This window comes from Leptonotus elevatus, chromosome 14 (assembly GCF_054856555.1).
Source record: "Leptonotus elevatus isolate MCC_2025b chromosome 14, RoL_Lele_1.0, whole genome shotgun sequence".
Classification (NCBI taxonomy): Eukaryota; Metazoa; Chordata; class Actinopteri; order Syngnathiformes; family Syngnathidae; genus Leptonotus; species Leptonotus elevatus.
In genome coordinates this window covers 11,490,738-11,515,808 of record NC_141252.1, presented here as the reverse complement: position 1 = coordinate 11,515,808, position 25,071 = coordinate 11,490,738, and the positions used below count along the sequence as shown (strand labels likewise).

General features: G+C 39.8%; 1 protein-coding gene across 4 annotated transcripts in view; it reads left to right on the top strand.

Moving 5' to 3' along the window:
• LOC147162971 (ryanodine receptor 3-like) overlaps positions 1–18,969 on the top strand; it is a 96,455-nt gene extending 77,486 nt beyond the window's left edge. For 2 of the 4 annotated variants that reach the window (XM_086094308.1, XM_086094306.1), the window contains 31 exons: positions 1,205–1,317; positions 2,572–2,668; positions 3,682–3,791; positions 4,252–4,303; positions 4,374–4,424; positions 4,498–4,597; positions 4,671–4,750; positions 4,825–4,901; positions 4,999–5,072; positions 7,355–7,372; positions 8,519–8,599; positions 8,687–8,775; positions 8,866–8,994; positions 9,077–9,181; positions 10,927–11,008; positions 11,094–12,412; positions 13,681–13,739; positions 13,822–13,993; positions 14,067–14,153; positions 14,238–14,444; positions 14,689–14,819; positions 14,900–14,942; positions 15,733–15,860; positions 15,931–15,991; positions 16,071–16,217; positions 16,392–16,526; positions 16,608–16,764; positions 16,846–16,910; positions 17,003–17,103; positions 17,814–17,865; positions 18,078–18,969. In XM_086094308.1, coding sequence (XP_085950434.1) covers positions 1,205–1,317; positions 2,572–2,668; positions 3,682–3,791; positions 4,252–4,303; positions 4,374–4,424; positions 4,498–4,597; positions 4,671–4,750; positions 4,825–4,901; positions 4,999–5,072; positions 7,355–7,372; positions 8,519–8,599; positions 8,687–8,775; positions 8,866–8,994; positions 9,077–9,181; positions 10,927–11,008; positions 11,094–12,412; positions 13,681–13,739; positions 13,822–13,993; positions 14,067–14,153; positions 14,238–14,444; positions 14,689–14,819; positions 14,900–14,942; positions 15,733–15,860; positions 15,931–15,991; positions 16,071–16,217; positions 16,392–16,526; positions 16,608–16,764; positions 16,846–16,910; positions 17,003–17,103; positions 17,814–17,865; positions 18,078–18,173 — 4,218 coding nt within the window. In that variant the 3' untranslated portion in view covers positions 18,174–18,969. Of the gene's footprint in view, positions 1–1,204; positions 1,318–1,933; positions 2,034–2,571; positions 2,669–3,681; positions 3,792–4,251; positions 4,304–4,373; positions 4,425–4,497; positions 4,598–4,670; positions 4,751–4,824; positions 4,902–4,998; positions 5,073–7,354; positions 7,373–8,518; positions 8,600–8,686; positions 8,776–8,865; positions 8,995–9,076; positions 9,182–10,926; positions 11,009–11,093; positions 12,413–13,680; positions 13,740–13,821; positions 13,994–14,066; positions 14,154–14,237; positions 14,445–14,688; positions 14,820–14,899; positions 14,943–15,732; positions 15,861–15,930; positions 15,992–16,070; positions 16,218–16,391; positions 16,527–16,607; positions 16,765–16,845; positions 16,911–17,002; positions 17,104–17,813; positions 17,866–18,077 lie in introns of all 4 variants that reach the window. The other 2 variants (XM_086094307.1, XM_086094309.1) reach the window with 2 other exon arrangements.
• Positions 18,970–25,071: the final 6,102 nt, after the last annotated feature.

Genomic DNA, 25,071 nt, shown 5'->3' with positions numbered 1-25,071 from the left:
CAATGATTGAAGATTTTTCTAGTCATCTGCCCTCTGAGGGACACTTTAACTATAATATGGCCTGCTATGACAATAGATTTGAGACCCCTTTTCCATTTTCTCTCACTGACATCTAAGTGTGTCTCTAAGAGCGTAGTGTGTCTGATGGGCATGACATTTTTTTTTTTTTAAATAAGGCTTGGGTTCACAACAAATGCTGCCTATTAGCAAGGGACTAGTAAAAAGAAGATAAGCAATTCTGTTGAAATGCTTTTTTGTTGATATTTTTTGTTTGTTTATTTAATTTGTTGATATTTGATCAGACAGAGTGAGAGTACTGCAGTTTTAACGTAGCGTACCTAAGTGGAAGGAAGGTTCTGCATGAATCTATTTGTGGTATGAGAAGAATAAACAATAATTCAGGGGATCCATGCTTTTTATTGGATAAGTATGATATGTATAAAAACTAGGGGTGTCAAATTTAGTGTGTTAATTTTGAGTTGATTTAAAGTTCCTTAAACGCCACAATTTATTTTTTTTTACGCTCTATTAATGACTGCCCCTTATTTGGAAAGCCTGTACTGGGAGAATTCCAATCGCAAAGCAGCAGACACGTTCTCGTCAAAATTTTGCAGTAATACATTTAATGATAATGCATGTATATATATGTGGAGACTGTGGTCAAGTTGTATTTAACAATTTAAAAAATGTGCAGAAATTTTACAATTTACTTCATTTTAAAGATTTGATAGCTCTTAATATGAAAAGAAAAATGCACTGAGCTATCAACGACATCTTACTAATGCAATTATGCCATCTAGTGGCAGAAAAACTACCTCAACACAAATCAATATCACGCTCGTTTTTTACAGTACAGTACATCTTTTTAATTTTCAACTCAATTTTATGAATTATTATGAAATTACTGTATCAATGGCTAAAAGATGAAGCCATATTTCTATTAATTAAAAAAAAAATCCACGTTTATGTTAACAAGAGTATGAAAACTTAAATATGTTATTGTACATTTAGAACAAGTATAAAATGTGTAATTAATCATGAGTTATCTATTGAAGTCACGCGATTAATTACGGGTAAAAACTTTAATCGCCTGACACCCCTAAAACACCACAATACATACCCATATCATGACTACAGTATATCAGTCTGCCTTCAAACTCTTGTGGTGATGCATATATGACTGAGTGTTTTCTTCCTCTTCTAGGTGGAGCAACCACTGAGATCCAAGAAATGTGTCTGGCAAAAGTTGTTGTCTAAGCAACGGAAAAGAGCAGTCGTTGCGTGTTTCCGGATGGCTCCACTCTATAACCTGCCGAGGTATTGGGAGAAAAACATCTGCAGTACTCACAGGGGTTTTTATATGCACCAAATAATGTTAAAAACATGATCAATTTGTTGTCAATTATTGGTCAACTTCAAGGTTCCGATAGCATCTGCAGCATCAGCAACTGTTGTTTGCCTCTTGTCTGACTCACAACCTCCATTTCTCACTACCTGGATTCTGACCATGCATTAATGCACAGGCTCCCTCTCTATGTTTGTAGGAAAAATGTCTGGCCCGCAGATGTTTTCAAGGAATACAAAAAGGGACACTAGCAATTTCATGCCCTGCTGGTCTGTAACTCAATTACAGGAAGCAAGCTACAGTAGGAGGAAAACAATTACGGGGCCCAAAAGGGAGGGCGGCCACCTTCAATATGTGCTCAGTTGCGGCAACCTGCCTGCCTGCCTGCTTGCCTGGCAGGCAGCATGTCACATTCATTCCCGGTTGTTGACATTGAAATATGACCCAGCATAGCAAACATTTATTAAACTCTGCTTCCAATGCAGACACGTTTCTGTTCCCGAATACTAGCTTCCATGTGAAGGATAATGCAAACTCAATCTTTGTTGCGTCCTCAATGTCACACTGTATTGTACTTGCCTCCCTCAGGGACAAAAACAATAATTACTTCCTGAATGCCTACCAACATATTTGGCTGGAGAAAATGCATGAGAACTCAGACTATGACAGTCTGCTCTCCATGCTGACGGTAACGTAGCATTGACCCGTGTTGACAATGTTGCTGACACCACACGCACCTCTTGTAACGGACCCTTGCTGAATTCCCTCCAGGCACAAACCTTAACTTCCATTCATTCAAATGTCCCTGCTGGTTTCACCACTGGTCTGTCTGTTGGTTTATAAGGGGGAAAGTATTTGCAGGGTTGAATCAGACAACAGTTTTTGTGGTCGATTTTTTTTCTTCTTCTGATTTTCCTCACAGCTCGCAACCAATTTGTGGCATACAGTATGCGATGCTGCGGTCTTCCTCTGAAAGCATCCATTCATCAATTTCCTATATCGCGGACATGCTAACCACTTGTCCAACCATGCTGCCTCTGAAAGCATATCCACACGTATTTTGTCTTTACTTCCATACGTGACGAGTCCTTGAAACAGTATTTGTGACCAGCGGGCTGTACCAGTACCCTGAACTAACAAGTCTGAACCTCTTCTGAAAGGCCTGCTTCCCTCCTGTCCTCTGCTTTGACCTAACCCAGGCAAATTTCCTCTTACCCCCTCCCTAGGCATCGCTCTATTAACCTCTTCCTCCTGGCCTATCAGAGAATATGGATAGAAACAGAAGAGTACTCTTTTGAGGAGAAGCTAGTACAGGATCTTGCAGTAAGTACTGAAAGCGTAAAAGCCGGTCCCAAAGTCTTCATTCGCGATGGTGGCCATGTGCCCTGGGGAGGCTTGCCCCGCCTCCTTTTGTTGTATCTGTGACAGTGTTGTGTATGCTTGAAGGTGTTTTTCCGACTTATCAGCCATTTGTGTAGCAAGCATGACATCACTGACGATGTCAGAGCAATATCACTCGATTGTCATCTCGTGCAACTGCAGTGCTTCATCCAGTTTGACTTTTGGTGTCATGCTTAATAGTTAGGGTTACACATTTTTCTGGGACAATGAGTTGTTTGTTCTCCTGAATAAATCATTGGATGTCCGTAGAATTGTTTAAAGTGGAAGTCAACCTTCAACATTTCTTGACAATAATATGTTATATGTGACCTCACTAGTCTAAACATGACATTCTGAATAATATTATATTTGTGGAATATGAATTATGAAGCAAAATCCAGCCATTTTTATCCATCTAAGGGGGCGGCCATTTTGACACTAGATGCCGACTGAAGATGACATCAAAGTTGCTCAGGGCTCAGGCAACAACCAATCACAGCTCACCTGTTTTTTTTTTAAGCTGAGCTGTGATTAGTTGTTACCTGACAACATTGATTTCATCTTCAATCGACAGCAAGTGGCAAAATGGCCGCCCCTGAGATGGATTAAAACGGCTGGTTTTTGTTGCTTAACTCATATGCCACGCAATGTTAACCAGAATACCGTATTTAGACCAGTGGGGCTGCATTGAACATGTTATGGTCAAAACTATTTTTGGATTGACTTCCACTTTAAATATAATTATGGAGAATCATGCTTATTGACATTCTTTACAAAGCTGCTGCATGTCATCTCAGCTTGTGTGTTAGCAAGCATGTTCGTCCTTGCTTGTGCTTGAAGTTCCGCATGCTTCCAGTGTATGCCCTTAGACTCTTAAAATAGTTTGTCAGTGGTAAAAGTTATAATCAGGTACTGTCACATAATCAACTGCTAACAAGAGGTTATGACTTGTCCAGAAAATACAACACAAAGTCGAGGAGGAGGAAGAGGAGGAGGTCAGAAAGCAGCCGGATCCTCTTCACCAGCTCATTCTGCATTTCAGCCACAATGCTCTTACAGAGTGCAGGTGAACACACACACACACACACACACACACACCCACACCCCCCCCACACACACACACACATTCTTGTGCTTATATAATTGTGAGGACATCCACAGACGTAATGCATTTCCTAGCCCCTTCACCTAACCCCAACCTTCAAAAATGATTGCCTACCCTTATTCCTTACCCTAACCTCAACCATAACCCAATTCAAACCTAAACTCTAAAACCAAGTCTTGACCCTCAAAAAGAGGTCTTGAGTTGTGAGGACCGGCCAAAATGTCCTCACTTCACAAAAATGTCCTGAATCTATTGGTTAAAGACGTATTTTGGTCCTTATTGGTTAAAGACGTATTTTGGTCCTCACAATGTAGTACGTACAAGTACACACACACACACACACACGAAGATGGCACATTATATGTGACTATGCATCCTTTAACCATGCAATATTTGTTATTTTCTTCTTCTTTTTTTTTAGCTCTTTGGAAGATGATCCTTTATATATCGCATACGCAGATATGATGGCAAAGGTACATTATTGTCTCAATGACATTTATGGATGTGAAAATGTGCCGGTTTTACCTCATATTTCCTTCTCAGAGTTGTGCTGAAGGTGAAGAGGAGAATGACGAGAAAGAGAAAACATTTGAGGTACGATTGAAGCAAACGGTGGCAGTCTTTTTTTTTTTCTTCCTCACAGTATGTTCCTTGTGTTGTCTTTTAGGAGAAGGAAATGGAGAAGCAAAAAATGTTGTACCAGCAGGCCCGACTGCACGACCGCGGGGCTGCAGAGATGGTGCTCCAAATGATTGGTGCTAGTAAAGGTACCTGTCCACCCCCACAAACACACCACATTTGCTATACTGTATAAAATGATTTACACTGTGAGGTCATTAGGTCGACTGGATGCGATGGTGACCTTCACCCTGAAACTGGGTATCTCCATTCTCAATGGGGGGAACAGTCTGGTCCAGCAGGTAATGGCCGCCCAGAGCTAGAAATGATTTCATTAGCTACATCAACCTACTTTTAACTTCCTTGTTTTGTGCAGAAAATGTTGGACTACTTGAAAGAGAAGCGAGATGTCGGCTTCTTCAAAAGCTTATCAGGACTAATGATGTCTTGCAGGTAGCAAAGACACAAATGTTTTTTCTCAACCTTTTTCAAATTAATTTTATGAACCTAATCTAATATGAGACAATAACGGTTAATTCTTCCTTTTTAGTGTGCTGGACCTCAATGCTTTTGAGAGGCAAAACAAAGCAGAAGGTCTTGGGATGGTAACAGAAGAAGGATCAAGTATGTAACCACTAGCACCAACATTATCTTACAGACTGCCTAATTTTTATTAATTATTATCAATTATTATTATGTTGTCATTTTCAGGCCAAAATAATGTAAATCTGACTTTATTTGCACGAACTTTTAATTGAGTTGTACATACTTGTAAATCCGAGAGTTATGTTTCGTTGACCTAAGTTAATATTTTTTTCCACCCTAACACTAGTAAACACACATTTTACTGCCAAGAAAGCTTTAATGGTTTTTCGGGTATTTTGAGGTTGCTGAATTCTAAAATGGCAATTTTTGTTTCTGAATTGGCTTTTGTTTTTAAAAATATGTTAATGTTTGGTATTCTCGTCATGCTACAACTTTGATTAGGCGGTGAGGCTGTATCTCTTTTCAGGCATGTCCATACAGTATTTTTCATTTTTAATGCGCTCGTGAAATCGTGAAAGACAGTACAGTAATTTCTGGACTACGAGGCGCACCTAACTATAAACCGCGATAGCTAAATTTGGGGAATACTCAAGTTTTTTTACACATATAAGCCGCACCCGATTGTAAGCTGCAGGTGTTTTAAATTAATGTTACCTCACCGGGTACCCTACTTTCTTTTCCATAATGAGGGCGCAAACTGTCTCGCTCTCGTTCTGTCTCTTCTACTGTACTTGGGCTCACTTGGTTTGTTTTGATGGATAAGCCGCACCTTTGTATTAGCCGCAGGGTCGAATGCAAGTGAAAAAAGTAGCGGCTTGTAGTCCAGAAATTACTGTAATAATTTTCACAGAGAGCCTTTTATATGCAGATCAGGTTTCATGTAAATAACAAGCAACATTTCAAACAATTAGACAATATTAACAGTCAACAATTTTTTGTAATATTTGTAAAAGAGAAGACATCAAAGCACAAACTCTACTTTTACTAAAGATTCAAGTATATTTTGTCAACTGTAAGAAAAAAAAACGGTTTTAAAAAAACTTAAATACAAAAAATTAAATCAATAAATAAATAAGTTCCAAATGCTAGAGACAATTTAAAAACATGGTAAAAACATGGATGCCATTTTCGGACTCAGCAGCCCAAAATTACCCAAAAGCGATTTAAATATCCTTGGTACTTAAATACTGTTTATGTTTTGGTGCTGTTTTTTGCCCACGTAATTGTACAATAACAGTATGGTACATAATGTTAGTGTTTCTCATTTGACCCACGCACCACATGCCTAAAAAGCAGGCCTGTCCTAACCAAGCCTGATGAAGCCTTCTCGGGTGAGAGGCAAAACGTCTTTGAAGACAAACAGAGTAGTCCATTTGCGACGGATTCAAGAAATGATGATGAATGAGAATATCCACAAGCATGCCTAAACGTGAAAGTCTGCCCTCTAGTGTTCACACAATACTGTTATCAATCGGGCAGAGAGCAATAAAACAACAGTTCACACATACAGTGTGTAAATGGCAGGTACATTCTCACTTGTGATGACTTGCCACTTCAATAGGCACAACAACTACCCAATCTAATTAGATTAGATTAGAAATTAGAATGCCATCCGAGACAGTATGCATTAAGTATGAATTCAACACTGTTATTAACAAAGTCTGGTTACTGAAAAATTCTCAGGCTCGTACAGTTCTCATTCCTTTGCCTTGCTGACCACATCATTTGGGCACTCTGGATCTTCTGACTTCTTTGCTCTTCTGGGGTTGCACAATTCCATTTTCATATCATGTTTTTATTTGATGTTGATATTGTCATCACACAGATGAACCTGTGTTACTGTATGTCCAAGTCCTGTCTTACTGTGGTCAACCAATTACCTGTGACGTCAATTAACAGTATTTCTACATGGGATGCATCAATTTGAATGCAGATTTGCATACAGTATATAGAGTCACTGATAGCGTCATTAGGTACATTTGCACAATCAATTGAACAGTTGTTAACAGTGTAACTGATTACATTACATTTACAGAGGTCAATAAAAGTATTTCATTGGATCCCATTAGATTGTGCACGTGTACCTACAATTGTGATGATGCATATTGCAGCTCATTTCCACTTCATAAACTCAGGCATAAGTGATGGTAACGGTTTTAATCCCTGCCTGTGTAGAGTAGACTGTATTTTAAAACTTCAATTGCAAGCTTACGTTGCAAATCAATGTATGGATAAGTTACAGTGCATCTGGAGTACGATCAATCTCTCCTGTGGCTGTGATAGAATATAAATGTCTTCTCCTTTGCTTATGTCTGCTTTTTGTGTGTTCCTATGATCATTTTTTATGTCATCGGTCGCAGTCAACGTGAGTGAGCGGGGTAAATACATGGTTTAGATTCTACTCTACTTTTTCTATGCAATGCTGACATCATGATTGCTCCCCCGTTTGATTCCTCTGTTCATACTCCTCTGATCTGTCCCCCCTTTGCATCCTGAATGCATTACAAGCACTATTCCTGATTTACAGAAGAAGAAAAAAAAACAGCCTGACCGAACGCATGCATGCTCATTTTAACATCTGGTAGATCAATACACTATATTGCTCAGTCTGTGGTCAGGTGACCCAAATTCCTTCTTCTTTCGCAAGAAGGTAGTGCTTGCAGTTGTTTTGATTTGCCTTCATTTGGATGATACTAACCAAGGTAAAAGAGTCAAATGTTTGCTTTGTTTGCAAGAGGCAGTAGGGTTTTGCTGGTGTTTGGACAAAACGGCTCCGATTTATTTCTATTGTTATATTTTTGCTGTACAGTAATCCCCCTCCATCATGGGGGTCACGTTCCAGACCACCCTAGCAATAAGTGAAATTTACTTTATTTGGAAATAGCATATTTAGTCATGTTTTTGTACCACTTGAACATAATATAATGAGCACAAGAGCAATGGATAAATAACACAATATATGGTATAAACAGTGCAACAGTATATCTATCCCTCTACTTTTTCAGAGTAAACAGATCCTATTTTAGCCAAATTAACAAACCTATCTCACAATATGTATCAATAATCACGCCCAAATATGTACATTGTAAATGAACCTACAGCTGCTGCTTTCTGTAGGTGTAAAAAGCAGGATTGAAAGGGATTGACATTTAATAATCTTCAGCAAAAAAACTAGGGTAAGCTAAAATACTGTAATTCCTGCTTTCATTTTTTAATCAAATTTACGCAGTATGTATGACTAAATAGTGTACCACCATCTAGTGGTCTACAGTGGAATTGCCCCTCAAATAAAGTAACAAAATCGAGTTATAAACCAAAAAGAAGAAGAAGAAAAAATCATGGGACCGAAAACCCAGAACCCATGATGGAGGATGCTTTACTGTATATGTAATTAGCCAACTAGAAAGCAGCTTTATAAATATGCAAAAGCAATTCTACCACTATTGCCTGTATTAAAATGAGGAATGTTCTCTGTCTATTTTCCCGCTGAAACAAACCGTTCATTTGATTTCTTGTCTTTGCAGGTTCCAAAGTGCTTCAGAATGATGAGTTCACTAAGGATCTTTTTAGGTTTTTGCAGCTTCTGTGTGAGGGACACAACAACGGTATGTTCACACACTTAGACCAAATGGTAACATGTTATCTCGTTTATGAATATTCAATGCTTAATCTGGTCCATTAATTATCTTCAGATTTCCAGAACTTTCTCAGGACACAGACAGGAAACACAACTACAGTTAACATCATTATTAGTACTGTGGACTACTTGCTCAGACTTCAGGTGTGATCTTATCCTATGAGCACTTCCTTAAATATATATAACACACGTTAAATTGTCTATTCTATTATATTTCCCACTGTTTGATGATAGGAATCCATCAGCGATTTCTACTGGTACTACTCTGGAAAGGATATCATTGACGAGGCGGGTCAGAGGAACTTCTCCAGAGCGCTGGCAGTTGCTAAGCAGGTTTTCAACTCATTAACAGAGTACATACAGGTGTGACAACAGGAGTTCCGTTATGACCAATCTGAGTGCAAGTTGTTAATTTATAACCTGAGAGCTGTGCTGTGTGCTATAGGGTCCATGCATAGGCAACCAACAGAGTCTGGCTCATAGCAGACTGTGGGATGCAGTTGTGGGCTTCCTGCATGTTTTTGCAAATATGCAGATGAAGTTATCCCAGGTATGACATTTTGATCTATATTTGACAGTAGTTTCTGGTGTTCTCATAAGACACTTATACTCAATCAGGGTGGCAACATTTTTTTCAGCTCTTCTTCCAAATTGGACATTTTCTTCCTTGCTGAGACCCAAACTTGATAAAATAGATAATGGGCAATAACATAGATTAGTGCTATCAAAAAGAGTAATTTGTATTCTGGCATATTCTAGGGGTCTGCAACCTACGGCTGTTTAGTCCCTCTCCTGTGACTCCCTGAAAAAAAAAGATATTTTAAGATATATATATATTTTGCATATTTGTTTAGAATTTTTAGATCCAATATTCTTCAAATGAATTAATGATTTAGATAAAAATGAACAATTCAATATTCAAGAAACTGCCACAGTCCAAAATTTTAACTTGAGACGAAAGGTAAATGAAAAAGTTTTAAAAATTACCTAAAAATGTCCAAAAAAGTGACCATATAATGTCCAAAAGGGAAGAGGAAACGCAGAAATTTCCCGTGAAATGTCCATTTAATTGCCAAAAATGTCAGAGAATTCAAAACGATTTTAAGGCAGAAAAGAAGACATTTTATAATAAGTGACTGTAAAATGACCAAAAACGAAAGAAGAGAGGCAGAAAATTATCATAAAATGTTTTTGGAATTGCCAAAAAGTCCGAATTTTTTTTTAACCAAAAAAGGCAGAAAAGAGAATGTTCAAAAAGTAACTATAAAATGTCCAAAAACAAAAGTAGGCAGAAAATGACCATAAAATTCCTTAAAAATTGCCAAAAAGTCAGAATATTGATTTAAGGAAAGAAGACAACCGTAAAAATGTCCAAAAACGAAAGAGGACATTCCTAAAATGACCATAAAGTGTCCACAAAAGTGCCAGAAAATTGCTCGGAAAAAAAGAAAAATAAGTCAAAATATAGCTATAAAATGTCCAAAAAAGGAGGAAGAGAGGCAGAAAATATGTCCATAAAATTGCCAAAAATGTTAGAAATTTGACAGAAAGAAAGGCAGAAAAGTCTAAAAATGTACGAACAAATTACAACAGAAATCCAAAAATCGAAGATGATAGGTAGAAGAAAATTCATCTGAAAGTATTAGATGCTTCTCTCATATTTTTGTGTTCTGGTGCAGCTTTAATTAGCTCTTGGGCCGTCAGTACATTAGACTAACACGAACACACTGTTTCCTTCATCACAATATTCGAATGTTTTTGCGGCTACGGACAGATATATATATTTTTTTCAAAAAATGGCTCTTTTGATAGTAAAGGTTGCTGACCTTGGGCATAAACTATGTGTTAATATGTCCGTTATTATCAATATAATTGCTTTAAAAGTGCAATATACAGCTTTGTTTGTTTTTTTGCAATATTTTATTTATTTTACTATGTTTTACCTCAAGTAAACATGCATTGCCTACTTTAACTTGAAAAATATTCCACTAAAGATGCTTAGTGAGGCAGAGAACAGGTGTAAGGCTTTAAATTTAATGGGGACAGATTTTGGTCTCCTGAGATTGATGGTGTCCTGAATCCAGAGTTGATAAAGACCTCAAATGAGTTGGACTGGCGAAACATCTGTTTTTATACCGAAAATAACATTAACACGGTTCTGATGGATGGAGGTTACCTAGAAGTGCACTTTGGGGCCTTATAGGGCAGGTTTCTACTAGCAGACCGTATGCAATGAACGGCAAAGTTCAAAGGAGGCCATCAGCTGTCTCAGTCCTGCCTTTTATCTTCTAACAGGACTCCAGTCAGATTGAGTTATTAAAGGAGCTGCTGGACCTGCAGAAGGACATGATCGTCATGATGCTCTCTCTTCTCGAAGGTGAAGTTTGTAAGATCTGTTATAACAGCGTGACTTTAGTCAACAATGTAATCTACACGATTGTCCTTTCCACAACCCACCACAGGAAATGTTGTCAATGGGACCATCGGTAAACAAATGGTAGACACCTTGGTGGAATCATCCAGCAACGTGGAAATGATCCTCAAGTTCTTTGACATGTTCCTCAAGTTGAAGGACCTGACCACCTCAGACAGCTTCAAGATATATGACGCCGAAAGCAAAGGTTTCATCTCGAAGAAGGATTTCCAGAAGTCCATGGAGAACCAGAAACAGTATTCCCAGTCGGAGATTGAGTTTCTTCTGTCTTGCGCCGAGGCGGATGAGAACGACATGTTCAACTACGTGCAGTTTGTGGAGAGGTTCCACGAGCCCGCCAAGGACATCGGCTTCAACGTGGCCGTTCTGCTAACAAACCTCTCGGAGCACATGCCGCACGATGCGCGCCTCTCCACGTTCCAGGACCTGGCCGAGAGCGTCCTCAGCTACTTTGAACCCTACTTGGGTCGTATCGAGATTATGGGAGGAGCTAAGCGCATCGAACGGGTCTACTTTGACATCAGCGAGTCGAGTCGAACCCAGTGGGAGAAGCCTCAGGTGAAGGAGTCCAAGCGACAGTTCATCTTTGACGTCGTCAATGAAGGCGGAGAGAGCGAAAAGATGGAACTGTTTGTGAATTTCTGCGAGGATACCATTTTTGAGATGCAACTAGCGTCTCAGATTTCAGAGCCGGATCCAGTAGAGCGTCAGGAAGAAGACGACGAAGATGACAACCAGAGCGTGGCGGAGAACCAGGAGGAGGAAGAGGAGGAGCATGTGATGCTGGAGTCTTCATCCGCCTTTACCGTCGCTTGTATCTCCATGAGAAAAAACGTCTGCCACATTCGCCAGCTGCTCACGTTCAAAAGCATGAAACGGCAGTACAGAAAATTCCGGAAGATGAGCGTGAGGGAGACGGTACATGGCTTCTTTGCGTTCTTCTGGATGATCATCACCGGCCTCCTCCATTTTGTCTACAGCTTGGTTTGGGGTTTCTTCCATATTTTGTGGACCACCATGTTCGGGGGCGGCCTGGTTGAAGGGGCAAAGAACATGAAAGTCACCGACATTCTGGGAAACATGCCAGATCCCACTCAGTTCGGGATCCACGGGGATGTGCTGGAGACAGAGAAGATGGAGGCGCATGAGGCATCGGCATTGACCGAGATGGGTCACATGGCTCAGGGGGAAGTGGCCGAGGCAGACCTGATGGCCGAGCTGCTCAACATCCAGCCGAAGAAGGAGGGCAAACATGGAGCAGAACCAGGATTGGGGGACGTGTCCGAGGTGGTTGTGGGGGGAGATGCGCCATCCATAGCCAGTGCTGTCAAGCAGAAGAAGGCTGAGGTTAGTACATGGTAATAAGGGTGGTCTCTCCAACTGATGGCTCACAACTTTTAATGAACAGTCCTTGTGTCAACACGTCGTAAAAACTACAATACAAATAAACAGAAAATGCCATTAATAACTCAAACAGCATGTTTTGTAGATCCTTTTACCTTATTTACGTTGTAGCTTTGACAATCTCTTCTTTGAATGCAATTGTCAGTGTATATTTAACATTTTAACCTTGCTCTTTGCCTTTGCAATTACCATAAACAAAAATGAACCATACAGAAAATACAGATTCGTAGTAATCTTGACCTATTGCGTTGCTAAATATTTACCAAAGTGCGTTAGCACCATCTACTGGATGAAAACGGTACAGTTTTACTAAGCGGCAAATCACACAAACACCGTGAAATACAGTGTGCTGGGGTTAGATTCCAAAAATACCCGCAATGAATGAAATCAGCAAAGTAGTTAGCTTCATGTTTTACAATTATTATAATTTTTTTATGGCTCTAAAACCCCTCACCACACAGCATTTACCTTTTCTTACATTTCTCTCTTGTTTAAATATTCTCAATGTTCAAACCTTCATACATTCTATAAAATACGTACATTACTGTAAAAAAAAATGCATGCAAAATTGCACTAAATCAAATCTGTGAAACAACGAGACCGTGAAAAGTGAACCGCGTTATAGCGAGGGATCACATTCGTAGAACAATGAAACATTACTCTAATGAGAACCTCGTTCTCTTCTCAACCAGGTGCTAAAGAAACGTTCACTGAATTACTGTTAAACTTGAGGTTTTTTTCTGTTTTTACAATGACGCACACACATCTTATCAAATTCAAAAACACTAAATAATGCATGTTTCCAAAATAAGGAGAAACTGGATAAATGTGGACTACACATCTTTACACTTTGAAGATGGCGCTACTTCTGGCGATACGTCAGTAACTTACGTCAGTTCCTACCGATTTACGGGGCCTTTCCTGCATCCTTCAAAATAAAAGCATCAACTATATTGTTGCAATAGCACAGTGGAAAAAAAGACATTCTGCAATGTAAAAAATAATAGCAGGTTTATTTACAGTACGGTCTAACACAGTGGAACTTTCAAGACGAACACAATCTGTCATCTAGTTAATTATGTATAATGCAAACCGTTATAGAAAATGGATTTTAAATTATTGCTATCAACTGCCATTAAAAGTTTAAAGAAACTGTTTAGCATTCCTCTCATAGAAATGTAAATAGATGATAATGTTTTGTTTTTTTATAGATGGCTGCAAAGAAGAAGGCTTCAAATGGAGACTATAAATCGGATTCGGAGAAAGCAGAGTGAGTGTTTTGTGCACTGTGTTGTAACATAAGGGCTGCTCTCCCGCCACATGTTTCTCTAACGGAATGTTTCTTGGTGTAGCTCTGATGATGGTGAGAAGAAGGACCACGATAAGTCCAAAGATGAAGCCCCTCCCGAGCTTTCACTGGAGAAGAAAGCCCCCAAGAAGAGACTCAGCATGAAGAAAGAACCACCGGCGGCCTTCACGGCCAGCTTCTTTGCTGGCTTGGAAATATACCAGACCAAGATGCTGGTCAGCTTCATTTAACTCCTCCAATTAATGGCTGATGAGTATTTGATGGATATTTTTGACTTGTATTTTATAGAACTACCTGGCCAGGAACTTCTACAACCTGCGATTTTTGGCACTCTTTGTCGCATTTGCAATCAACTTCATTCTTCTCTTCTATAAAGTGAGTTAAATGCATTTTACAAGTGTCTGTAAAAATAAAGTCAAACAAAAAAAATATATATATATTTTTTTTTCATGTTATAAGGTGACTGGGGATAACTCTGATGATGTGGACCCTTGGAATGGTCGAGGGAGAACTGGGCAGGATGAGGAGGAGGAGGAAGACGACGGCTCTCTTGAATATTTTATTCTACAAGAGAGTACAGGTTACATGGCGCCAACACTTCGCTGTCTGGCAATACTGCACACTATTATATCTTTTTTGTGTGTAGTGGGATACTACTACTTGAAGGTACACACATGCATCCCCGATCAACATATACACAGTACAAATTCAAATACGGTTCACTATATTTACAAAAGTATTGGGCTTTTATGATTTCATTTAAATCTTGTGCGCCGTCAGTTAAAAACCCCAAATGTTGTGCGATTTGAATCCGATTTTTTCCAACTGAAATTCCGCCTTTCAAGGTTCCTCTTATTAGTAGTTTTTTAGTAGTAATTAGTAAATGAGTGACGTATCGTGTGTATGGAAGGTTCCTCTGGTGGTGTTCAAGCGTGAGAAAGAGATAGCCAGGAAGTTGGAGTTTGCTGGACTGTACATCACAGAGCAGCCGTCAGACGATGACATTAAAGGACAATGGGACAGATTGGTCATCAATACGCCGTACGTCCGTCTTGCATCTTAAGATCATTGCTTTATATTTTTTAAGAGTGTCCTCACATTAATTCATGCTGTTTTGTCAGGTCTTTTCCCAACAACTACTGGGATAAATTTGTCAAACGAAAGGTAAGGGAAATTTGGTATTTTGTACCCTAAAAAAAAATATATATATATATATATTATATTTGTGGTAGCAAGAGCTAAGTCCCTACAGTGATAGCTGGGACAAGAAAAGAAAATATTTTTCTTTTCTTTGATAATTTTTTTTTAAGAAGACAATTTTCCACATAAGCACTTAATAGCACTATTCCCATCACTTTTGCCAGGATGTGATCCTTGTGAGAAAAAGAGTGTAAATTAAAGTATGTAATACTAAATAAATAATAATAATAATGTGAGGAATAAGGGGTTAAAAAATGGATGGATGGATAATAATTTTTATTATTTTTATTATTATTATTATTATTATGGCAAATCAATGGATTTTCTGTTTTTGCACAATTACTGTATGTCAGGTCCATAAGACTCTTAAATTGCCCGTAGGTGCAAAAAGTTGTTTGTCTAAATGTTCCCTGTTGTTGGCTGGCAACCAGTTCCTGGAGTACCTATTTCCAAGTAACATCATGATTAAACTATCCAAGTTCTCGTCAAGCCATTAGTTCTTTGCTGCTCGTGTCTTCCTCCTCCTCCTTCTTCTTGGAATGAGCAATGTCAAGGATTTTTATTTTTTTTTGCAACAATGAAAGATACACCTTGTCCATTTTAGCTCCCTGGTAGGCTTTTATGTCAGCACTTCCAAATATGGGCCGCTGGCAACCGGTCATTCCGTGCAAAGTGCAGTGCGAAAAGGGCTTTAGAATGCTAATATTTTTCATAGACTCACTCCTCTGTTCTTCTGCTCCTGCTTTCCCTGTAGGTGATCAAAAAGTATGGCGATCTGTATGGCGCTGAGAGGATTGCAGAGCTGCTGGGATTGGACAAAAGTGCTCTGGATTTTAATCCAACAGAGGAAGCTGTCACCAAGGAAGCCTCGTTGGTGTCCTGGTAAGAGATGAGATGTTTAAGGAAGCATGCCATTGGAAAAAAATACTGACGACTCTTTTACTGTGGACAGGTTGAGCTCAATCGATACAATGTATCATATTTGGAAAATGGGGGTTGTGTTCACAGACAACGTAAGTATTCATTTGAAGTTGGATGGGAGAGCAAATGGATGAGAGACTTTAATGAACTTCAAATATTTTTCCATTCCAGTCATTCCTGTACCTTGTTTGGTACACGACCATGTCCATTCTGGGCCACTATAACAACTTCTTCTTTGCCGCACATCTACTGGACATCGCCATGGGATTCAAGACGCTCCGCACCATTTTGTCTTCTGTCACACATAACGGCAAACAGGTGAGACACTGCATACCTGCGACTGTGATGCTATACCTTCATCATGCGTTGATGACCGGGTCAGTTGGGACTCTCATGAGGATAAGCGATAAAAATAAAAAAAAATAAATAAAAAAAAAGAATATTATATATTTTCTAACTGAAGGGTTTTGCGTGTGTGTGTGTGTGTCCCAGCTTGTGTTGACAGTGGGTCTCCTGGCCGTCGTGGTCTACCTCTACACTGTGGTGGCCTTCAACTTCTTCAGGAAGTTCTACAACAAGAGTGAAGATGACAACGAGCCAGACATGAAGTGTGACGACATGATGACCGTAAGAAAAAGATTCTAATCACTCCCCCGAGTGGAATTCGTACCCGTGTGCCTGTCGTTAAGTGTCAACTTTCCCCCGCAGTGTTACTTATTCCACATGTATGTCGGCGTGAGAGCCGGGGGCGGCATTGGTGACGAGATTGAAGACCCGGCTGGCGATCCCTACGAGCTGTACCGCATCCTTTTCGACATCACCTTCTTTTTCTTCGTCATCGTCATCCTCCTGGCAATCATCCAGGGTGAGACCCAACATTGCGACTGTACTCTTCATGTTTTTCTGCTTGCGCCCAACACTTGCAATGTGTCTTTTCTGGTTGCAGGTTTGATCATTGATGCTTTTGGAGAGCTGAGAGATCAGCAGGAACAAGTCAAAGAGGACATGGAGGTGAGAGAAGATAAGCAAACATGCAATGAGTGCACAGGATGTTTTCCGTTTTCCTCCCTCATCATCATCATTTCTGCTTTCCCCCCCGTCAGACAAAATGTTTCATCTGTGGGATCGGAAACGACTACTTTGACACAACGCCTCATGGCTTTGAGACTCACACTTTGCAAGAGCACAATTTGGCCAATTACCTGTGAGTATTCGAAGCGTTCCATATTGTGTGGTCTCGTTTCTGTATGGAACCATGATGATAACTATTCATTTTCACTGAAGCAACCCCCTTCGCTCCCGGCTGTTTTACTGGCTTTTGACTGATTTTGCAAAGCCCACAGAATATTGTGATCTATTGCTATAAAAACATGAAACCTACCAAAAGAAAGATTTGCAGCAATTAGCATTAGAATATAGCTAGGTTTCATCATTATTCACAAACCTGTTGAAAACACTGTCAAAAAGAGCTTTGTTGCAACATGGCCCTGGTTAATCTCTTATACTCTGCTGCCACCTGCTGGCCGTTTTTTTTGTAATAACTACTTATGTTTAGTAAATTTTAATGATTATAGTTCAGTCATTTAGAACAGTGGTCCCCAACCACCGGGCCGCGGACCGGTCCTGGGTCGTGGGCCACTTTGGACCTGGCTGCGGCGAGCTGCACAGTTGAAAGAATAAAAAAAAAAGTACTGTACTTCCGTTTAATTGATTAGCCGTGGCTTAAAAAAAAAATATTTAAAAAAATGACCGGATTCTTTTTGTTTACGACGGACTCTTGACGCATGTTAAGATGCTAATGATCTCAGTCGCGTAGCGCTGATGCTAATCGACAAGCTAGCAAAATGTTTGTTTTTTACTGTTGCTAAAGCTGATATATTATTTTCTGTCATTGACTCTGCTTTTTTTTTCAAGGTTTTTCCTGATGTACCTCATCAACAAGGACGAGACTGAGCACACTGGCCAGGTGCAGCACGATCAACTGAATTAGATCGATTCAAAATAAAGAAATCATTATTTTATTATTTAAAATTATTGTTTATGAAGGCAAAACATCTAGCCCCCAGATAGTATGCAAATTAATAATAATAAATAATAACATAGACAGTAGTAGAACTAAGCACATTGCATGGGAGTTACATGTTAACATACTGTTCCTTGTGTGTGGGTGCGCTTCAGGAGTCATATGTGTGGAAGATGTACCAGGCGCGCTGCTGGGATTTCTTCCCAGCCGGAGACTGTTTCCGCAAGCAGTACGAAGATCAGCTGGGATAAAGTGGATGCAGCCTCCTTACCTCCATCTGGGGGGGTTGCTGTAATCTGCAACCCATGAACGCCCTCGGCCACACTTGAGCGGCGGGCGATACAAATGACATGTTTAATCGAGCAAGGAAGCGCGCTGCTCTTGCTACCCTCACTTCGGATGTCAGCCTCCAATTCACTTTGCCAGGTTTTGGTTTTGCGGGGCACTTTTGACAGCATTGCCTTTTACTCTGCATAACCCTTGCCCCCAGTCATTGCACAATGTTATGTTGTCTTCTTGAGAAATTCTAGTGGGGGGGATGGGGGGTTATGAGACAATGTGTCAGTCAAATTATGCACAAGAATCCAACATCATTATTTGGAGAATGTTGAGACTTAATGCCAAAAGAAGTGAGTGAAGTGCATTTGTCGTGTAACCTTGCAAGTGAAGTGTAGAGGCAAACAGTATTATGTAAAATCTAATTTTTTAAAATTGTTTTCCATAAAGTGCCTTACATTGTAGTAGCAAGTCTACATTACAAAAAGCTATGCAAACCCTGCTGTCTTTTCTTATTGTACGTAAGTAGATGACAGATACAGACTTTTTTTCATTTATCATTGGAGAAGAAAATGTGATATCTTTTTTTTTGCTGAATGCAGCAACCATGCAAACGTTACGTGTTGTATAAATGACATCTGAGATGACCTGGAACAGCATACGTGGAATTGCTATCGTATGGCCGTTTGTATGTAGTAGCTTTGCAGATTTGTGCATTTCTTTTGATGGGACAAAAATAAACTAGTGCCAGATATTATTTGGCTCTCTGGATTCTATTTGTAAAAATACTTATTCAATTTGTGTGCACGTTTAGTTAGAAATGCATGATTAAAGATGAACAAATGCTTGAAATATATAAAGAGTAATTTACATGCTGCCCACTGATCTTCATTTAGAAAAAAAAGATAAATATTGTCTTGAAAAAAGAAAAAAAATATCATGTTATAGTTTTAACAAGACTTGTGCAAGGCTTGTATTTATTTATTTATTTATTTATTTATTTATTTATTTATTATTTGGTGCTCCAGGTAATACGAATGGCCTTATTTGTTGGGCGTGTTATGTTTTAATATGCGAGGTTCAACTGTCATACATGATATACGTACATGAGTCCAGGGCTGGGCAAGGAATGGGCCAGCCACAAGTCACATAAAGCCCACTGCGTCAATCGGATCCACCCACAGCATTGACACCATCAAGAGCCCAGTAATTTCCGTTGCATTAAATTAGCCCTGTTTCCTCTTAAAACTGGTTAATTACAAATTATTTATTCATTTTAAATGTATTTTCATGCATTTATCTAAATAAACTGAAACAATGATTGATTGTAAAGAATCAAATAAATATCATTAGTAAATTTGACAAAATATTCATTAAATAACTGATTCCTTAATTCTAATGTATAAAATAAATAAATATAAATATAAATATAAAATATAAATATATATATATATATATATATATATATATATATATATATATATATATATATATATATATATATATATATATATATACCATACAATGGACCACAACTGTTAATGTTGACTTGACATGACTTTTACTCTAGATGGCACCACAGACCACTGTTTATTAAAGAAGACCCTCTTCAGAAAAAGTAAATTGTCTATACAAATTCATACTATGAGGAGCATAATATCAGGCGATTTTATTCTAGAGAGAGACACAAATATGATAGATCGTATTTAAATAAACGCATACCGTTTTCTCTGCCTTGATTCTCAACTCAACTCAACTTTGTTTTGTTTTTATAAAGCCCAAATGTTTTCCGTTGCGTCCAGCAGGGGGCAGGCTGCACACGCAATAGGGTGGTAGGCTGCTACGCTCATGTATATGAAACATCTTCTTTCATGCTATGATTATTATGGACAACAATTAGTCAACCAATTCATCCATTGACTTACGTGTGGATGATGAGTAATCTGTAGGGGGCACTAGTGTTGTGTTTGAGAAAGCTGACAGCTTCTGAGATGATCTCATGAATGGTGTCAGAGGATTTTGTTTCATCACTCGACAGCAGGTGACCTCTTTATCAGCACCGCCCCCTCCTCAACCCCTTTCCACTCCTTTTCTCCTGTCCTCCAGCATCAACATCAAAGCCTGCCATGATGTCATCATCTAAATATGAAGGCAGTGTTTCATGGTGGGATGTGAGTGACCTGTGTGATGACCTAGCTGCTCAACAGAATGTTTTGATTTGTATTTCTTTGTCTTAAAAAAAACACACACACAAAAAACACCATCATCATGGCTGTTATTTGAATCTACTATCCTGCAAATAGATGCTCGATCAAACCAAACATTGTCATATAATTGGCAGGATACGAGCAGATAATTGTTTTAGCCGTGTTTCATTGGATAATTATTTCAGTGTGCTGCACTCACCTCATTATTTAGCTTACAAGTTTGGCCCATTTGATATCTGGCAGGTAAAACTTCATTAGGCCCTGTTTGTTGCGCATATGTGAGAGAGAGAGAGAGAGAGAGAGAGAGAGAGAGAGAGAGAGAGAGAGAGAGAGAGAGAGAGAGAGAGAGAGAGAGACAGAGAGAGAGAGAGACAGACAGAGACAGAGAGAGAGACAGACAGACAGAGAGAGAGAGAGATCCCCATTTGTGTGGGTTTTACAATGCATGTTTACACTGATGCCATGACATCTATTTACAGTTGGGGTCAGGAATTTTACAAACACATAAATGTCATACTTAAAACTGTGAATGGTTGATTCTATCTATCTATCTATCTATCTATCTATCTATCTATCTATCTATCTATCTATCTATCTATCTATCTATCTATCTATCTATCTATCTATCCATCCATCCATCCATCCATCCATCCATCCATCCATCCATCCATCCATCCATCCATCCATCCATCTATCTATCTATCTATCTATCTATCTATCTATCTATCTATCTATCTATCCATCCATCCATCCATCCATCCATCCATCCATCCATCCATCCATCCATCCATCCATCTATCTATCTATCTATCTATCTATCTATCTATCTATCTATCTATCTATCTATCTATCTATCTATCTATCTATCTATCTAGCTACCTAGCTATCTATCTGGCTGGCTAGCTGGCTAGCTAGTGGCAGCTTTTGTGATATAGGGTAAACCATGCAAGTATTAGCACATAACAAGGGTTTTATGTTGTATTGGCTAATTGTATGTGTTTAAACAACACTGTGGATTCAACAGGATAAGATGAATGGCCTCCATTAAGAGCATTTAATCAGTGGCTGGCCTCGTGCTCTGTTTCCTGCACCCGCTGGGAAAAGATGAATGTCTACAGGATATTTCATCAGACCCCTCACATCAGTGCAGAGGATACGAGCCTCTAATTCTGTCTGCCTTGTTTTGGCTTGCTTTCAGGCATACTAGCACGGCAGGAAGGTTTCACAGGATGCCATGAGGATTTGGCACACACACATAAATGGTTAAAACACACACACAGAGAAAATGTGACATGGGGCATTTTATTAAAATTCACAATATGAATACTAATCTGATTGATTAAAATGAGCTCATAGGGCAGCACCAGCTCACAATGCCTTGAGCATCTGACAGTTCTTGCCCACAAATAACATTACCTTGCTGTAGGAAACCTCCCTCCTAACCCGACCTGGCTCCAAGTGATGTTTTCAAGTTCAAGCTGATAATAAAGAGGATGATTTGGACAAAATCAAGAGGGCCATGACAATGGTGGATCCTGGAAGAATGCTTCCAAGAGCGCATGAAAGTATGGCATTTACAGCATTTATTTAAACCCATTTTACAGGTGGATCGGAGCATGGTGATATCATTTCCCTCTGCTCAGGCTCACCTGCTCCCAATTTTAATGCACCACCCACACACACTTGTATATACACTGGGTGGGGTCACATTCAAGGTGTTGGGGTAGAGTTCGCCAGTCGGCGAGCTGGCGAACTCAGTAACAGGGTTAGCTTCACTAAGAACGCTGGAGTGACGACCGGGGCCATTCCCCGCTGGGCCTGGGGTTCGGGGGTGCCGCCCGTCCCCCAGTGCCCCCATCTCCCCTTCTGCCCCCGGTGTTCCGTCCCTCCACGCGGCGAGAGGTGGGGTGGGCGCGGTGCCCTCTCCGCTCCGCTGTCCGGCCCCTCTTCGGCACCGATGCCTGGGTACGGGGGTGCCCGGGCTCTGGGGGTCGGGGCTGGGGGGCTGGCGGTTGGTGGGGTCGGGGGGGGCTTGTTTTTTTTTGGGGGGGGGGCGCTTGGTGGGGGGGGGGGGGGGGGTTGAGGGGATGTCTGAGGGTTTGGGGTCCTGGGGGCGGCTGGGGCACCTCCACTAGTCTAAACACAACATTCTGATTAATATTGCGTTTGTGGAATATGAATTACGCAGCAAAATCCACCCATTTTTATCCGTTCTATGTGGGCGGCCATTTTGCCACTTTCTGTCAACTGAAAATGGCATTAAGTGCTCAGTTTGCAAACATCACATTGTCAAAGCCTAGAAAACTTTTGAGCTGTGATGGTCATTAAGTGCTTTATTTGACTTCCCCTTAAACTCATCATCTGACAAAATACATCAATAGAAACGAGCCAAATATGTATGGTGTAAAAAGCAGGACTTCAGAGGATGATATTCAATAATATTCAACAAAAACTAGGCTGTGCTGAAATACTTCCTGTTGTGTTTTTGTTGTTCCTCTTCTAAATTAACAGGTGTCAAATTAGTAAATTGTCTTGCCATCTAGTGGTCGACATTGACATTACACCCAAAATAGATGAAACTTGGATCAAAATAAAGTTACTAACTGTATCAAGAAAAAAATAGTAAAATAGTGGAACAGTAAACCCAGAACCTGCAATGGAGGGTGGTTTACTCTATGTCTTTAACAGTTCTGACACCGCTTAGTGACCTGGTGAATGGATGTTTGTCTACATGCCCTGTTATTGACTGCCGACCAGCCCAGGTGTACCCTGCCTCTTGTCTGAAATCCATCAGGATTGGCTCCACGACCCTGCCAATGGTACACATCCACTTGTCAACAATAAATTGCTTTTTCCCCTGCCACACCCTCCCACTCTCTCTATTTCATCCGAAAGATGATCTCTCAATAAAGTATTTCTCAGCAATTATTAATCACGTGTGAATTATTAAACCTTTCACTGATTAAAATCCGGCCAAATAAATTGTGCAGCCGCCGTGTGTTGTTGCAACGTCGTGTGCAACACTGCAAGGACGCGCCGTAGACAATTTAAAGCGTAAATGCATCTCATTTCGCGCTGTCCTTGAAAGCACACTTTAGATTGTTCAGTGCGCTCGATAAAGTGTATTTGCTTTGCCGCCATCGCATCTCATGAAAAATGGATGACCTCCTATTTGCTTTCTGCTGCCCACCGCTCCCGCGCGTCTGAATCCAGGGACTACATTTGGCTGAGCATCCTCCTCCTCGTCTTCCTCGCCCCCGCCTTCCTCTCTACCTCTGTAGTCTGTTTAAGGAGGAGGGAATAACTTAGCACATATCTTAGCCTGACACACTTTTGTGTTGGTGTCCCACACATACTGTTTTATTTAGAAGTGAGGCTTTGAGGACGTGTGTGTGTGTGTGTGTGTGTGTGTGTGTGTGTGTGTGTGTGTGTGTGTGTGTGTGTGTGTGTGTGTGTGTGTGTGTGTGTGTGTGTGTGTGTGTGTGTGTGTGTGTGCGTGCGTGCGTGCGTGGAACCGCCTTTGTGTTCATTGGGGATACCTCGTGGAGTTGTTCGCCCTTCCTCCACATTTGATGTGGTTGCAAACTTTGATAGCAGATAATCTCTGCGTCAACAGAGCCGCATGTTAAAACATATTTTCGTGCTGTGAAAAGTCATGTAACCAAGAATAAAAAGCTGCCTAACAGAGCGAAGGCAGGAAATGACATCATCTTTGCTGTCAACATCTCCGTGTATGCTCAGCTAATACACAATAAGCAGGCTAATGTGATAACATGTGCAGAGGGGTGTGGTGCAAATGACACATAAATCACATGCAGAGTGGATGCAAAACTGTGCGGTTTGCATGATAGATACAAATAGCCGTCTGATGTGTGCACGGCTCTCATATAAATACTTGTCAGCCCCACTGCAGGCAGATGATATCTCACAGGATCTTGCGCTATTCATTTTCTTTGATTCCAAATGGGTTGTTTGATTGTATTGTAAATTGTATTTGGGCTTTTTTATTTTATTTAGACAGGCCTCATCTGACAAAACCTATAGAATGACCAGCACCGAAATGAGATAAATAATGATTTTTTTGATTGACACTTTCAGTTAGGTTTTCATTAATTAAAAAGTTTATTATTGTAGTTGTAGTTTACAATGTGGTCGAACTGCACTGGTGTGAAGTTTACACAGTTCTCTACTGTTGACAATATTATATATCAAACAGAAAGAGGGCAATTAATGGGAATTGTCCGCTAGAGGGCACTATAAACAGTGCCAGCTTGGATTTGGGAATTAGTTGGTCCAGATGGACCTAATGAAGCATATCAAATGAGCATCACTGGCTCTGACTTGAAAACGGGCACTTTTATATTTTGTTCATACAAACAACTCTCATTTGTGTTGGCCAAATGTTTTTTACGTAAAAGGTCAAAGACGTCCTTTTTGTATGCCCACGATTGTTCATTTGATCTGGTCTCTAATCATATTCAAGGTTTACATATATATATATATATATATATATATATATATATATATATATATATATATATATATATATATATATATATATATATATATATATATACATATAACCTATAGCAGATGTAGCATGACGATAACGAGAGGTGTAATATATATACTACACAGATATTTAATCTTGAATTGGAAAATTAAG